The following is a 17,478-nucleotide window of genomic DNA, read 5'->3' as shown; positions in this document are numbered from 1 at the left end:
TATGTAAATATATTATATATAAATATATAAAATACATATTAAGGTGCGTTGACTCTGAGCTTCAAATTTGGCAGGACACGAGTTAGACTCCTAGTACTTGCAGTCTCAAAAAATTATTTCCGAATAATTAAATACGAGAATTATTTCCAAGACCGCTGATGATGGGTATTTGGCAAAGCTCGAAGCAGTTTAGTATATTTTATTGATATAAAAGTAGTATATCTAATGTGATTGTAATTGTTGAATATATAAAAATTTATTAATGTTTAGATAATTAAAAACAAATACATTTAGTTATTAGATTAAAATACTATTTATTTACAGAACGGCGCCCAGCTCTAATTATTTTTTGGTGAAGTCATCATAGAGATGCTGTCAGTGCATGAGCAGTCTATTTTTTTTACCTTCTTGGCAAATAGAACGGATGAAGAATTCAAGATCTGACGAAAGCATATTTCCAATCTCAATACAATGTAATCACAATATTCCTGCTAATTCTAACATTAACTTTGTCAACTTAACACTACGCCATTCACTTTCTGAGAAGCCATGCTTAAACATACGCAAGGGAAAGGAATTCAACGGCTTGAAAGAAAAATGCGTCTCACTTAGGCACTGAAGCTGGAGTGAGTGTGATACCATGATATCACAGTGATAAGAGCATGCTTAATGTCCTAGGAAAAAATTTCGGGATCTTTACTCAGATGTGCAAAAAAATTTTGTCGCGGAAATAAAACTGGCGTTGTCTGTAATGTATATATTGGTTACATCGGACAGGCAGTTAAGTAAGCGATATATGCCTTTTGGAGAGTGATATAACTACTGCAGAAGTGATTATAAAGGCTCCAAGTGGTGAAAGTACATAAAGAAAAATAAAAAGAAATATAGGGTATGAGAAAGTATGGATGATATGGATTTGCGCTTATGTTTTCAGATGATGATAAGTGTGATGAAATAGAGTGAATTGACAGAAGTTATAATCAAGGCATCGAACCGGAATTTTTTCCGTTCCGGTTTTCGTTACGATTCTAGACAAAAAAAAATTATATTGGTTCGGTTTCGGTTCGATGCTCTGGTTATAATGGAATATATATATATTGTTTATGATGAAATTTTTATACCGTAATGCCGATTTATGTCTTAGGTTTTAAATTTGTGATCAAAGAGTTTATAAAGAGCTTCCAACCAGTACATGTAAGGGAAATATAATTTTATAATTATTTTATATTGAAAATTAGGAATGAATATACATTTGAATATAATTTTTTATTATCATTTATGTTTGAAGAAATTAAATTAAGAAAAATAAAGACAGAATAAATTACAAATACAAACAAAAATCAGTCGTTATTTAATAATTTTGAATTAATATCCAACCATGTAGCTTCATAGTATTCCAAAGTATTTTCAAATGTGTTCAAGTTTTAACTTCAAAATAAGGGCATCTCTTCCACTTAATTCCAACTTCTTTCGTAAATATTTGAATACATTTTATTATTGCAAAAATGTATAAAGTAATTGTGAAAAAAATATTTAAAATTATGTGCTATTTTAACTGCTTCCCTGACTGCGTACTCGATTTGCTGCTGCAGTAAAATGAAAAATTTTTTAAGTCCCAATGCTGTCATTAGAGCCATTCCAGTTATTATTGTATCTGCTGTTGACCTACTAAGGAAGACAATTGCTTTGCATTAGCAGTCGTGACATTTTGTGCTACTTTTGTGCTACTTTTGATGTTCGTTCCGCTGTTCCGCCATTCCACCGTTGCACCGTTGCACCGTTGCACCGTTCAGTCATTCATACAGGGCACAATTTTTGTTCAGCTCTTGTTATTTTCACAACATTTTGCAATTACTTTTATTTTCATTACCTGTGCATGCAGTTGCAGTTGCTCTCCATTCGGAATGGCCCATCTAGCCCATCTAGGAGTTTTCACTTTCTGACACTCCGCTTAGTGTCAGCGCAAACTTTTCGCTGTGCTCGCGCAATCATGTTTTTATGCATTTTTCCTGCAACGCCTGCATTGCTGCCGTTCTCTGTCCGTCATTGAGTTTTTAATCACGTAATGCTCGAATTTATATCAATGCGTTGTTGTTTTTGTATCATTTTCAGCTGTAGCATTACTTCATCCAGTATTCGGATACGCGGATTCGCGGATACATATATGGCAATAATATATTTTTAAATGTCACTGCAGTTGAATCTTGGGATCGGTAACAGTGCAACGGGCTTGTCAAGGTAAATGTCCTTTGCTGAAGTTGTGGAGGTTGTAAATTTGATATAATATTTGAAACATTTATTCTGCCTTTGTAATTTATTTAATATTTGTAAATATATATTGAGAGTTGTTTATAATTGTTTTTTTTTACATATTTTTAAAAAATTATAGAAAAGTTTTATATGAATTTGGGGAAATTGTAATGACGATGAATTGCTTTAAAACGATTCTGATTTGATCCAACTCTACCCATGCAATAATTATTCATCATCAAAGTATCATCACAATGATGATTAATATTTGGAGTTTCTGAGCGAATCCACTGATAATAATACAATTTGATCGAGTGACTATTCAACTGCACAGAAATAGGTTTAGTACGCTGCACTACCGTTGCTCTATTGAGACCTGAAATAGCTTTATATGCCTCGTGGCGCATGTTAAACCTGACAAATGCATATCCCCTAGATTCGCCCGTTTGTTTATCTCTTGCAATGTGGTATTGTATAACTGAACCATATTGACTAAAAAGCGCTTTTAATTTGTAATCAGTAAAAGTACTTGGAAGATTTGAGATATATAAAATGGTATCCTTCAACTTTTCATGATTAGGATGAGCGTATGAAACTTCTAAGCGCTTATTGTTCATCATAATTCCATTTAAGTTCTTGACAGCATGGTATGAATCTTCTGCTTTGAAGAAATCAACATTGGCATATCCGAAGTTATATCCACTGTTAATATCTCTAAATATATTGCAACTATTAACGGGACCACAAGTCCGAAATATATTGTAAAGCTGATTTTCCGTTGCATTAAGTGGCAAATTTTTGACAGTTAAGTTGGTTTTAATAGCGTCATAGTTCAATAGATTCGTATTTGTTATAGTTGCCATATCTGCTAAAGAACCCATTATACTACCGCTCCCACCTCTACCGCCATTGCCACCGCTATTGCCATTGTCATCAGCACCACCATTGTCACCGCCACTTTCATCGTCAGGACCATCACCAATTGTGAAATCAAAATAAAGATGTCGGGAATACTTATCCGGATATGATGATTTAAAATCCCCGTCTGTCACGTTTAAAAATGAGTGTGACATTTTCTGCATACTTTTCTTGCTTGGATGAGGGCGGCAGCAAAACCCACGCAAGGCGTGTCCGTTATTCATTTTGGATAAAATGTAATTACAATAAATTTTAATTATTACTAATAAACGCAGTCAAAATGATGAATTATATATGTTAATATATAATTATCCTATCGCTTTATCAAATTTTAGAACTATTCAAATTGACTCTATTCCGGATATGTTAGAAAAAAATCTTCAAATGACGGTCACACTTACGTTAGTTGTCAACACTAAATGGAAAAGAATAACTAATGTAATAGAATGTTTAGCCTTAAGTTTATTTGACATCAAACGAAAAAATAATTTTTTTTATTATTTAAAATTTGGTTTTCAATATGAATCAATATGATATCTTGAATTTATTAAAGTATTTTTATTTTAAAATTTTTTCGTTTATTTGACTTCATTAAATGAAATCTAATTTATACCAAGAATTAAAAATTTATTCATAATTTATTCGTAATGCAATTAATTTTTTTATTTATTTTGACTCGCAGTTTTTATCTCTTCGTTTTTATCAATATTTGCACCCATAATCGTCACATTAGAATGTTTTAAGGCATCCTATACTAAGCCATTCTAACATCATCCGTTAAATAAGTTAAGTACAGTAGTCTAAACACATAAAATGTACAGTATGTTGTTTAATATGGCGTTTATACTGGCTTCAAATGATTGATATGGGTCAAAAATCACATATGAAAAGCAAATGATTGATTTCTGCATACAAAATCTCAAATGAGAAAATGAGATCCACATTCGCGCAATGGATCCCATTTTGTATAATGAGTTTCAACGAGGTTAGAAAGAGTTCCAAATATATTCGCAATGCAAATGAATACATTGAACATAACCTAAATAAAAGTTTTTCATGGCATTTTGACAGTTTGAGAAAGCTGTTTTTGATATATTCCCAAAAAAAAATGTAAACAAATATTTGGTGGTTGCATTTCCTTCAAAACGATGCACCTCTTTTTGGAACTTTTACTTCCCAAAACGTACTTAATCGATGCTAAGAACAACTTTTTAGTTTATATTGTGCGGTATATTTTACCTTAATCCAACTTTTTTAGCGTTGACAAATCAGGTGTTGATAAATCAGCTGTTGATAAATCAGCTGTTTGAAATGAGAAAAAATTAATAACATGGAATGAAAACACTTTCAAATGACTGATTTGAAATGAAATAGTATAAAAGCAGTGAAGTATATATACAGTGACAATCTAACCTATCATATATTAAAAATACTTTGGTTAAGTGACGTAGATAGAAGCTATAACCCATCTCTACAGCTATCCAAATTGTGCTCTTATCCTCTACATCACCACATCATTTTTAAATAGTTGAGTGCCATGATTCGTTAACATAAAACCCTACGAGTGGAATATTCCACACATACTGTAAAATTTTGTCAATTAAAAAAATTAATATTCGAGTATACATTGGAGTAAAAATATAAAAAATATATCCATTGATATAATAAAGATTAAAACAAACAAAATTTAGAAGTGATTAATTCTTCACTTCTTTATTACAAATCGATACCATGCTTTTTGCATAAATTGCTCTTCTTAGTAAGGAAACACGATTTTATGCTCATTATTAATGGTATGGTACTTCTCCTTTACTTGGAAAGTACGGGTACAGACATATTAAGTAAACTCACAATACATTGAAATGATAGGCTAAATAATCTATTTAGCCATGGATGTAATTCTGAACGTTCTGTGAAATATGTCATATTCCAATAATATAATAAAAAATACAACTCAGTTCTAAATATATTGTCAAAGCAATAGGAGTTGAAACAATTTGACGTGATTAAGAAAACCATCACATACATCATTTTGAAGAGCAAAATTTCTGATTTGGTAAACGAAAATGGGTAAACCAAAAGTAGTCTTTGCTATTGGGGATTTGGTATTCGCAAAAGTTAGAGGTTACCCTACATGGCCGGCGAAGATCACTTCTCATAAGAACGGCGTTTACATTGTTATCTTCTATGGAACTGGCGATGAAGGACATATTAAGCGTCAAAATCTTTTTCAATACACAGAAAAGGCGAAAAAAAAATTCTCAACGGCAAGGGCACTAAAAGATCCCGCTTTTCGGAAGGGGATTGAGGAAGTTGAGGCGGCATTAAAGGACGTACACCCCGACCCTATAAGGGGTGATGACATTGCAGACGATACTCAACCTGATGATAATGTTGCAGCTATTAATACCTATGCTGGTGGTGATGAAGAACAAATGACTGCTGGAGAATCTGTCAATACGTCAGAGACGGTAGAAGTTAATGAGGAAAACATGCGGGTCGCCATACGGGTGGACGAGGAAAAGAGCAGTCAACCTAAAGATTACCCCAATGTTACATGCATCCGAAGACCAATAACACCTGAGCACTATGTTGACAAGAAGGAATGCCTAGCTACAGGTCAAGAGGATAATGTAATTTCAGTGGAAGGTATGTAAATACTTTGATGTTATATAAAAAACATGGTATACTTAACAAATTGTGGGCTAAGATATGTTTTCGGGTGCAGTATCCAATGTCGTGAAATAATATTAAAATTTAAAATTTAGTGTAGCTAGCTGCTAACTTTATAAGTTTAATTCATAAATGAAAATAAATAATATATTTTTGTTTTAGGTGAATGTTCTAAAAACATTGATGCTAATAAGCCAAAGACAATAATCCCTCCAAATACAACCCAACTCAAATTAAATAAGGTTCCCTTTACTCGTATTCCGCCTTATATAATTAATTATATGCAATAATTTCAAGAGATTATTTAATTTTAATAATTTAATTTTAATTCATTTATTTTAATAATAAAATTTGAACGCTAATCATTGTATTTTTACTTTCAATTAATTTTGACATGATTTTTGTTTACATTCCAACTATAACTAAGTTATCGGAACAGCTGATTTCAATGAGTCACTTATCGAGATGCTTATTGGAACCAAAACAACTTAAACAATCGGGAAAGCTTTTAGATAAAGAAATTAGGATCGTGTTTCCTATTAGATCAATACTTTTAGATAATGAAATCCCGAAGAGCTTTTTTGTGAATGCGTGAATTTGTTTAAAATGAACAGGTGACATTTCGGGCCAAGCAGAAGCCGAAAGAGCATAGAGTATCGAACTAATTACTGGAAACAACGTATTTTTAATAACAGAGACTTTGATCTGAAGATCAATGGTTAAGAATTGTTAATAAGACCAATAAACGCATAGGATTGTTCTTCCTTTTCTTCTTTCGCACACAAAACAAACAACGGATCCCATATGGCCTCAAACTGAATTGGCAGATAGAAAACAACCCAGTGTCCAGGTTCATTCATTAAATGTATCATTGAAGGTTTTTATAGCATTTCGTTGCAATAAAATAGTTTTATTTTTTTTAAGTTGAGTGCAACTCTGATAAATATATAATATATATCTGAACATATTGCTGACATTTACAAACAATTCAAAAACGAAATACATCTGAAAGTGTTATTTGTTCCGCTTCTTGAAAGCTTATATTAAAGTTACTGTAATTCTGTTTAATTCCGTTTAAGTTGAATAAACAAAACTTCAATTAAACATGGAATATAAAATTAATTAAATAATATAAATAATATATCTGATGAGTCTGTGTCGGGAATTACCTTCTAAAGATTTTTGCCATCAGTTTGATGTAAATGTAATTTCTGCGGTCGGGCAACATCTTTTTATCAATTCCCTCAACTCAGTCCCACTGGGGCAATTTTTGCATAGAGCATGCGGCATTGGGCTTTCATCTGAACTATCAGTCATAAGAACCGCTGGAACTGTTTATTGTAGAACATATACACAATGGCCAACGACCCGCACAGAATTGTCAGACAAAACGGCCACTCTATAATGAACTGGGACTAATGAACATGAATGAGCTAAGCAGTCTAGATGTGGCTTCCGAAAGAATTTTGAACGCGTATTCGCTTCTTAGTCCAGATAAATACTTTTGTAAGTGTGAGTTGTGGCGATATAACAATTGTTATTGTACCCACAACTTCAACAAAACTTTATTTAAAAAAAGTGTGAGTAAAATTAAGGGTTTATAGGATAACATATAGTGATCTCAACCGATTCGCGATTAGTTTGATATGTTGATGGATTTCTTAGTTGTAAGTCGATTTGTAAATAGTAATTGGAAGCAACTACTGGTTACAAATAAATGCTAAGTTTTCTTCCGAAGTAGAGCAAAAACATAATGACAATAAGAAACGGTGTAGGATATACGTGTGAGCAGTTAGTTAATCAGGGTAGTTATGATAATCATGCCTTATGCAATTATTTAATAGTGCATGATAATTATTTTCTCCTGGGTCTTTTTATTTCAATAATACTGACTTAGTTGCACAGTGTTTGATGTTCTAGCTTTTGGAAATTGATGAAACAAACTCACTCTCGAGTGAGTGAAGATGGTACAGTATAGAGCATTAGTCGTAGTCTGTAATGATGGCACAATTGAAGTTTATCCTTAATAGGATTTTAAACCTATTCGCAATAGGTTTAATTTATATAGATAAATAAATGACCTCTGTTTTTATTGTTTATTGGTGTACACTAGCTCAATTGTGTTTCGTCTAGAAATAATAGATTTCTAGATGATGATAGATGAGTGAAATGTTTGTGTGATGTCTGCTAGAAAGTCTGCTGGAAGTTCATATGGATGTAATCTTTACATTCATGTAATAAATAAAAATGAATAGAGGTGCTATAAACATCTTTATTGATAGAGGATTTAAGGAATACATATGATCTTATATGTGTATGGCTTCTGCTGCTTATTAAGATGATTTCATATTTTTGAATTATACAAAATAATATAATTATATAACCAACTCGAAACTAAACACCACGTCTTTGGTCACTTTTTGGTACTCTTTTAAATCTAGATATTTCGAAATTTAAATATATTTCATAATAGCACGAATGGTAACTATGGAACTCTGCATGAGTTTTATATCTATGCAATACGATTATCAAACAACACACACTTGCAACAATAATGTCTCACAAACGCAGGTATGGAGACTTATATAGTATGGGAGGTGTTAATATGTCAAATACCTTTGTTCCGCAAATCTAAAGTCGTAAATATCTGTCTTTTCAGATACTTTAAGAAGGAGGGGAGAACAATACCTCAAGACCTGTTTTTTATCATAGTAGGTGACATTGTCGCATGGCTCCTTAATGGCTAAGCCCATACCTTGTTATATAGTGAGTGTATATACTCGTACAATTAAACTTCTATTTGGAATGCAAAAGTCTTAAGCTCAATTATTTTAAATTGAAACTCTCTGTATATTTATTTTGATAATAATATATTTTTAATAAAAATAAATTTATTTTATTTCAATAAAAGAGCAAATACAAGTATAACAGTCTGTAAGTGTCTTGTACTTACAAGTACACCAGTATGTGTGCATGCATTTAAGGTACGAGTATAGATTCTAAGTTAATAAAGTTACAATGTATCGAGATAACATTTTATCTCCAATTCAGATCGAATATATCTCAATTTTAGTTTATTTTTATAAATAAAAGTTACGATAGATGTATTACTGGCATCGCTGCGAATAAGTAAAACATTTGTAGTTTGAAGTGGAAGTACAGCTTTCTTTCAAAAGCTTTTTGGGCATTTTCAGGCCGAAAATATCGCGTTTTTATGACTGCTTTAATAGTGATTTAACTACTACACTAATACCTTGCCATGTAAAAGGCTTTATATTCGATTATAATATGATTTAATGAATATTGGTCATTCGTTTTAAAACCGGACGAATTTTGCCACAAAATGACCTCATCATCTCCGATTTGGCTAAAATATTTTTATGAATTTCTTTCATAAAATAAGAAGATCCGTATCTCGGAAAATAAATTTGTAATTTTTGACCTAGGAGATATGGACCCATGGGATTTTGAGAATTTACATTTTGGACACGTTTTCCAATTGCCATATCTCAGGCTATGTAAAGGATAGAAACTTGAAATTTGTTGCGTTTTGAAAATAATTTATTGAACTTGTTGAAAGTTGTTTAAACAATTAAGATTGTGGATATTTATGTACTTTTATTAACCGTTAAATTGCAACAAAAAGATTGTTTTTCTTAATTTATCCCCAGAATTTTCATTTTGTATATATTACTTAGATGCAGTTTTAAATTTTACTGAGAAATTAAAATTATTAGAATGCAGTTAGGTGAAAAGTGATATATATAATAGTTGTGTATTTTGATACGAGCAATTCATGTACTATAGATACTTTGTTACTTATGAGATTCATTTAAAGTTAAGTTAAGTATTTGATACTCAAATACAAAAGTACGAAAATGTTTATGAGCTTTAATTTTAATATTTAACATACTTTTTCTTTTTAGCACCCACTAAGTGAAAATGAGATAACGCATACCTAGACCACTTACAGCAAAGTCCTTCTTACATTGAGGGCGTCTACAACTGCAGGAAATTCATTATATTCTGAATGTGTGGTATGCCACATATGCATGTGTATATATATATATACATATGCGTTAGTTAAACTTTCAAAAATTTGAAGTAATTCTAGGAAGAAGGAAAAAACTGGAAAATAATACATGAAACTTTGCGGAAAAACCGAAATAATAAAAAATAAAACGGCTGCCACCAATAAAAAGAAGCAAACGTGCTGCATCGACCGATTTCTGTATTAATTTTCTTTTTATCTTGCGCTACACTGCGCTTTTCATGTTCTTCTTGATGTTGAAAAAAAGTAAGAAAAAGAAATTGTTTTATCCTTTTTTGGGGAAACCAGTAGGAAACTTTTTTAATGTGTTTTTCGAATTATGGTTGGTTTATGAGTGCAGTTTTTAAGTGTCTTAAAAGCAGGAAAAACAAAATAAGCACATTTAGCAGAAATAGAAAACAAAAATATAACAACAAAATAAAATGAAATTATGAAAAACCGAGAAATTTCTCAAAATTTCGTATTTTTTAATTTCCCTACAATAATCCTATAAATTTATTTACGTATGCGTTAAATAAAAATGCTCAAAATATCCTTCAATCATCGTCAAGTCTTTACAGCACACTTAAGGACGCGTTTTATGATTGCGCCTTACCTCGCCTTACCTCGCCTTACCTTGCCCTGCAAGTGCCCTGCAAGTGGAGTCACAAACACCGAACACATAAAACAGCAGCTCAACAGCACTGAACATAGGTACATATGATGTGCAGCCGATAATGCCTCAAGAACGCTGCACTTAGCCAACCGCAGAGAACTATTCCCATCACAGCCAGCCAAGCATTCGTACTCGTATGCTGAAATAAATACAAGGACAGAAACACTACCACACCTGCTCCCTTCTACATTGTTACAAATATCCTTTAAAGCACAAAACATTGGCATTTAAAACAATTATTTAGCTACGTAACGTATATAATTCCATATCAACTGAAATCTACAACACTTGTCGACATGGACCTCTGACAGCCATTAACGGCTGAAATACACAAAATTTTCTTAGTCTGCACTGATTGGGTTGGATATTCTGCAACATAATTGCCCCACTATATTATGGAATAGGCTCTCTATCTCTTTTAATTAAGTATCCTTGCTAGACTTATTGTTTTCATCTGAAGTGTGTAAAATTCTTAAGGCTTCAATTTTGTATTCAACTAATAAATGTAATGATATTGTCAGAAATCTCTCAACTCTCTTCTATTTGTCTCATCTCATCTTTGAACCACATAAAGACATCTTTGATCGAAAAATACTAATCCCACACGCATGATGGAAAAGTTGAGATTTACGACAAGAGAGAGGTGAGGCTGTGAGTTTAGTGGGGCTGTAACTCTGTCAGCTATTGAAAGTTAGTCCATTGACATTTATACTGAAGTAAATTACGGTGACATAATTAAAAAATGTGTTGAGAGGACACCCGCATCTTCGAGTAAGGCTCCAACTTTTTTGAAAAGTATGACACAAACAGTAAATACTGATCGCAATAGTCATATAATTAACAATTTTTTCATCATAAAACTGAAGATATAGATCTAGAAGGCATGTGATTTCAACCAGACGATGTCGCAAGCAATGCAGCAGATCTGGTTTTCTAGATTTTGCGTCACAAATTTCCCCACCGAATAATTACACGTTTGGGTGTTGTGATTTGGGCACTACTGGATCGTTAGATCTGCAGTTCAATCGTGCAGTAGTCAATCGTCAAAATTTCGACGCTTTGCCAGTAATGTGTGGTTAAGTCATCGAATATTTTCTTATAATGATCCAGTACTGTAGGATGTTCCATGGAGATTATCTAATATGATACTATGTATTGAAGTATGAACTTTATGCAATCTTCATCACTATTGTCTTTTATAAACGTCTGTTCTAGAGCGCACAAAATGGATGACTATTTGCATCAGAATGGAAATAAATGCAACAATAAATATAAATGAGTTTCATACGCTTGATGTCCAGAAATATTTCATAAAAGTTGAGTGCAAACAAATTAAAAAAAAAAACATTAAATTCCACTTTTACTATAATTTAATTTATATGTACCTAGTTAATGTACCAAATTTTATTTGTGAAGAGCAAGTTTTAAACATACAAAAATTAGTATATATCTACTCACCAAATTGAGTATCTATCCATATAAATTCCAAATATTCTCCATTTTGTCTATTAGTACTCACAGTGGCCTATAAACAATAACGTGGACTTGATTCAGAGTGCTGTTTGGCATTATTTCAAAACAATAAAATTTGTTTTATCAAGGGATATGTTATCATCATTATTTTGGCATCACAGTCCAGGATGGACCATTGCCTCCTCCACAATACGCCTACATTCTTCTCTGCATTTCGCTTTCTTTCTGTGTTGTCTTGTAACCATCTTCGTCTCGGTCGTCCTCTTTTTCTACTCCATTCTGGCTTTGTCTCGAAAATTTTCTTAGTCATTCTTTCGTTACTCATTCGTAGGACCTGTCCATACCAGCTCAATCTTTGGACTTTTATGTATCGCGTTATAGACATATATATACGTTCAAGACATTCAATTTGTCGTTATACCGTATACGCTATATGCCATCTTCTAAGCACACCGGGCCAAATACTATCCTGAGAATTTTTCTTTCGAATCTTAGTGGCAGGTTGTTGTTGCTGCATTTTAGGACCCATGTTTCGAGCGATATATGATAACACTTAAAACATCGACCCTTTGTAATACTCTACAGTCGCATTGCCAGTCAGTCAAGTAGACAGGAACTGTCAGTTACACTCAACTCCGTATTTCGGAACTCGGATAATCTTTTATTTATCATTTGGTTTGAGAAAGGAAGTAATATAAATCAATGTCAATGTTGAATATTGATATATGACGTTACAGGTATTGCTGCGTTAAAAGGGAGAAATTTTAGTAAAATATGCAATTCCATCAAAACCGAGATTGTTGTTAAAAATGGCATACCTTACTCCCTAATTGCAGTCCTCAAGAGAATACTAAAGTAAAAAATTAAGAACTGATAGCTGAAAATGAAGTATATTTTGTAAAATCAAATTTTGAGTTACGCAGTATCATCTTTTATCTGCAAGCAAACAAAGCAGTATATTTCTGCATATAATGATGTCATAAGATAATGAAGGACTAATTCACTAAGGCTATCATTCCAAAAATCGTCCGCGTCTTCAAACATTATCAGCCTCACTTCGTTTTTTTTCTATTTGAAATTTCTATACAAAATTAGAAACAAAAAATCTCTAGTCTCAAGAGATGGCAAACGAAAAAGGAACCCAACAGCAGCAACAGCAACAGCAACAGCAACAGCAACGACGACAAAAGGCAACACAAAACTAAAAACTGAAGACAGAAGACTGAAAACTGAAAACTGAAAACTGAAAATATGAATGAGAAAGAAGGGAAAGGATTTTTGTGTTTGTGCATCAAAATAGGAAAGTTAATTGCTTAAGAGCTTCCGGCTCGTTAACTGTCAGCAGCTGTCGTTGCAGCCCTAATTGTTGTTGCGGCAGTCGTTGTTACTTTTGTTATTGCTTCTATGACTGCCGATTTCGATGGTTTATGTGCATGCAGCTAGACAAAGCGGTATAAGTCCATCCGAAGACTTAGCCATCCTAATGGCATTACAGTGGAATAACAGCAACGTTAAAAACAACTCAAACGGCAGTAACGAAGTTTCTGAAACAAGAACTTTAGAAGCAGCAACAAAGCAGGTAAACAAAGCAATGTGACCAACAACAGCAACTGCAGTTCCAAAAGCCGCAATAGTAGCAACCACAAAAATAGCATATGGATATGAGTATAAGGAATCTTGAGCTGCAACAACAACCAACCAGGTTTGACTGAATGTATTGGTCGGTGACATGATGCAGTGAAAACTTAATCATTTCCATGTGTTGTCCTGTATATAACTGAACTACAATTGTTGAGGAACTACTGAGAATAACAAACTCAGAACTAATTTAGTTTTGTGATTAATTACAACATAATTACATCAAAAGCGACTACTGCTACTATAGTGTAACACTTACAATTATTGAATTAAACCTTATTGAAGTGCCTTTATTGTCTTTAAATTTGACGACCATATGAGAATGTGTATGTCTAATAGCCAAGCAAGCAACAAATAATAATATTGTAATAATTATTACAATTTTAGTATATGATGATGATGATGAAACCTGAAAGTCCTGGCATATCATATGACTGCAAACTACTAGTTTCAGTATAAAACTATAAGAGCAAAATCAATGCATGCAGTTATCAAGGAAGAGATATTACATTTGTAAAGCCTCCTCATATACATTATGTTCTGTTAAGCCTATTTCTTACACGATTTCTAAATTAAGTATTTTTTGTCGTGAAAAGTCGAGTATAAAATCCTCATCAGAATTGAACATAAGGCCGTTTAGTATTTTCACTATTTTCTATAAATACTTACCTTTTACATTAGTCTTGAACTCACAGTATACCGGCTCGGTTATGTAAACAAATCTTACCCCTACACATACCGATTTATAACGAATACAATACATTGTTTCTTGGGATATCGAGTTAGGCTAAGTTGCGTTCTAAATGAGGGAAATTCTAAGTTGTGTCGATAATGTATTGATGTGTCGATACGTGTTGATAAATGGCAAAATGTGTGCATTGAAAAAAATCCCAAAAAACTTCCCATTTGGTTTAGCATCAACTTAGCCTAACTCGCACACGTCCTTAATTTCTTTAAGGAAAACATGATGTATTACATTGATGTTGGTTAATAACACTCCTCATGAAAAAACATAGTATATTATGAATATTAGCACAACTTACAAGTGTAAATGTTCAATTTGTTATCGGTGATGTATTGTTAACAGTTCAATTATTCTTATTTATGGAAATTCGGACCTTTATTTTTAATAGATGAATAGATGAATCATGAGAAATGCGATGAACGGTTACCTTGACATTCAGTGGTCTCCCTCCGAACATTTAGAAGATCGGAAATATGTTGACGATGTTAGTTTGCTCAGCCAGTGAAGTTCAGATTTGCAGCACAATCTTCAAACCTTGAACAGAAATGCCAAGACGTCTGGTTTGAATATACTTAAGCATAAAAAAAACCAAAGTTTTAAAAAGAGGCTATTATATTGCTTCATTATAGGAATCAACGAATTTTAGTTTCGATGGTATCTATATAGAATGTATACAATCCACAGCCTACTTTGAAAAAATGTGTTCTGGCTAAATTGTATTAGCATGCATAAGCAAGACCTTCTTTTGTTCAGTTTTCAGAAGAATGCTGCTTCTGTCCACCTTCAATGAATTATATCTAAATTTTAAATCTAAACTCAAGAAAAATACAGAAGATATAAGCACTGCTCAGGACTCTTAAAATATGCTGACCTGTAAATACTTTCAATAAGCACTTATAGAATCTGACCAATAACCCTCAAGCACCACATATAACCACAAAGCGTTAGTAGTCGTGAATTTGTCACACTTAGAGATCACACCTGTACAGCATACCTAGACAAATATTACGGTGGAGTCCGAAGAGCAGAGAATTATGTCAATTTGTTCGTAAAAAAATGTATGATGCCAGGTATGCGTGAAAGAACAGCTTCCAACAAAATATATAGTGGTTTGATTTTGGAGGCCGAGCATATGGCCTCAGAAGCAGGAGTAAAATAGACAGTTAATCTTGATTATATCTATCTCATAATTAGCTTTTACAGTTAATACTTACATTCTATGTTATGCATACAGCACAAAAAAAAACACAAAATGATTTAATATCAAGAGATATTAATTTTTTATTATTCGTACTCGAAGTACAACTTAGCAATTTATATTATGAAAGAAACAATAAGTTTATACATATTAATTAATCACTTGGCATTGTATTTAAATTATTTTTGTTGAAGACATTGTTCTTAGGCTCCTTTTTATCCTTTGCCATGCGTGGCGATGTGGCGAAATGGCTCTCGTCCTTTAAAGCATCACTTAATAATTCCTGCATGGCATCAGCTGCATCACATTGTGGTGCATTAACGGCTGGATTATTAAGATTTTTTTCACCAATATCAGTCAAATTGGGAGTACATACATTTGATGGATGAGCTTTAGGTTCACCGATTGGGGCTTTGTTGACGAGCATAAATTCACCATCTTGAGTAATCAAAAACTTTGGGGGTGAATCCTTGTAACTGAAGCTCTTACTTTTCAAATTAGATTCGGCTTTTTTCGGTTGTATATAATTGTTGGAGTCCTGAACATTTTCACCAGCCAGCAAGTTATCTGGAGTGTGGGTGTAAGAACCTGCATGAATATTATCAAATGTGGGAATGGTATATACTGGCGCCATATAGTAAGGTGTTCGAACATCGTAAACCTCTTGCATATGATTAGGATTTTGAGCGTAGGGATCTTGAAAATTATAAGGCGCTTGCATTTGATAAAGTGCACCAATATTGTAAGTTACTGGAATGCAGTAAGGTCCTTGAATATTAGAAGGTACCTGCACAAATGATTCTTGCAAATTATTGGGTACCTGATCATAAGGTTCTTGAACATTGTTAGCTAACTGTATATATGGTGCGTGGATATTAGTAAATGCTTGAACAGAAGGTTCTTGAACGTCATTAGGTGGGTGAATAAAAGTCGCTGGAGTATTACTAATTACTTGAACACCAGGTGCTTGAGTATTATGAAATACTTGAACACCAGGTGCCTGAACATAAACTCCTTGAATATTAGTAGAACTCTGAAAAAAAGGTGCTCCAATACTAGCCGGTGACTGAATGTAAGGCACTGTAATATTATTAGGTACCTGAATGTAAGTTGCTCCAATATTATTAGGTGCCTGAATATAAGTTGTTGCAATATTATTAGGTGCCTGAATATAAGTTGGTTGAAAATACGGTGTTTGGATGTTACTTGGCAGCTGAACATTATATGATTGAATATCGTGCGGTATTTGTATATCAGGTACATGAATTTCACAAGGTACCGGAATAAAGTAAGTATCTTGAATATTCATAGGAACCTGAATATTGTTAGGTACTTGGCAATCGTGAGGTAATATTTGCATATCATCCAGTACCTCATGGTTGTATTCATGATGATCACAAATTGTGTTATCAGGCTGAGTCGAAAAATCAAATTTTGCAGTTATCCTGGAAATTTGACTTAGAATATCAAAAATGTTTTCTATAGCAATAACTGCACGATTAAGAGTGTGTGGAACTTTTTGCAACTGGTTTAATGACTCGGGTTTTAAAGCGTTAAAATTACGTGTACTTAAGAGGGCAGAGCTAAAAAGTCCATCTGTGATGTTAAAAGGAAACTCATCCTGACGTTCAGAAAATTTTTGATCAACTTGCAATAGTGCAAAGCTCTCTTCAGTAATAAGTCCATCTGTGGTGTTAAAAGGAATGTCATCTTGATGTTCAGAAAGTTTTTGATCATCTTGTAATGGTGTAGGGCTCTCTTCAGTAATAAATCCATCTGTGGTATTAGAAGACAATTCATCTTGACATTCAGAAATTTCTTGATCATCTTGCAATGGTGTGACGCTCTCTTCAGTAATAAGTCCAACTGTGATGTTA

At 32.9% G+C, this 17,478-nt stretch overlaps 2 protein-coding genes across 2 annotated transcripts; one reads left to right on the top strand and one right to left on the bottom strand.

The window, feature by feature from the left end:
- Positions 1–2,363: 2,363 nt before the first annotated feature.
- LOC119662493 (sex-lethal homolog) lies at positions 2,364–3,649 on the bottom strand. Its single transcript, XM_038072123.1, has one exon. It carries the CDS (start codon positions 3,390–3,392, stop codon positions 2,397–2,399), a length of 996 nt encoding a protein of 331 aa, XP_037928051.1. The 5' UTR covers positions 3,393–3,649; the 3' UTR covers positions 2,364–2,396.
- A 1,467-nt stretch (positions 3,650–5,116) lies between these two features.
- On the top strand, positions 5,117–6,141 carry LOC119689970 (hepatoma-derived growth factor-related protein 2-like). Its single transcript, XM_038104934.1, has 2 exons — positions 5,117–5,817; positions 6,004–6,141. Exons 1-2 carry the CDS (start codon positions 5,235–5,237, stop codon positions 6,129–6,131), a joined length of 711 nt encoding a protein of 236 aa, XP_037960862.1. The 5' UTR covers positions 5,117–5,234; the 3' UTR covers positions 6,132–6,141.
- The last annotated feature ends 11,337 nt before the right edge of the window (positions 6,142–17,478 follow it).

Source organism: Teleopsis dalmanni, chromosome X (assembly GCF_002237135.1).
Source record: "Teleopsis dalmanni isolate 2A chromosome X, ASM223713v2, whole genome shotgun sequence".
NCBI lineage: Eukaryota > Metazoa > Arthropoda > Insecta > Diptera > Diopsidae > Teleopsis > Teleopsis dalmanni.
The sequence above is the reverse complement of the archived record's forward strand: the minus strand, read 5'-3'. Positions and strand labels throughout refer to the sequence as shown.

Excerpts from the sequence above, each read along its gene's own strand:
- LOC119662493 (XM_038072123.1), bottom strand. The coding sequence starts at position 3,392 with ATGAATAACGGACACGCCTTGCGTGGGTTTTGCTGCCGCCCTCATCCA.
- LOC119689970 (XM_038104934.1), top strand. The coding sequence starts at position 5,235 with ATGGGTAAACCAAAAGTAGTCTTTGCTATTGGGGATTTGGTATTCGCA. Across the intron at positions 5,818-6,003 it reads TAATGTAATTTCAGTGGAAG|GTGAATGTTCTAAAAACATT; the intron begins GTATGTAAATAC and ends TTTTTGTTTTAG.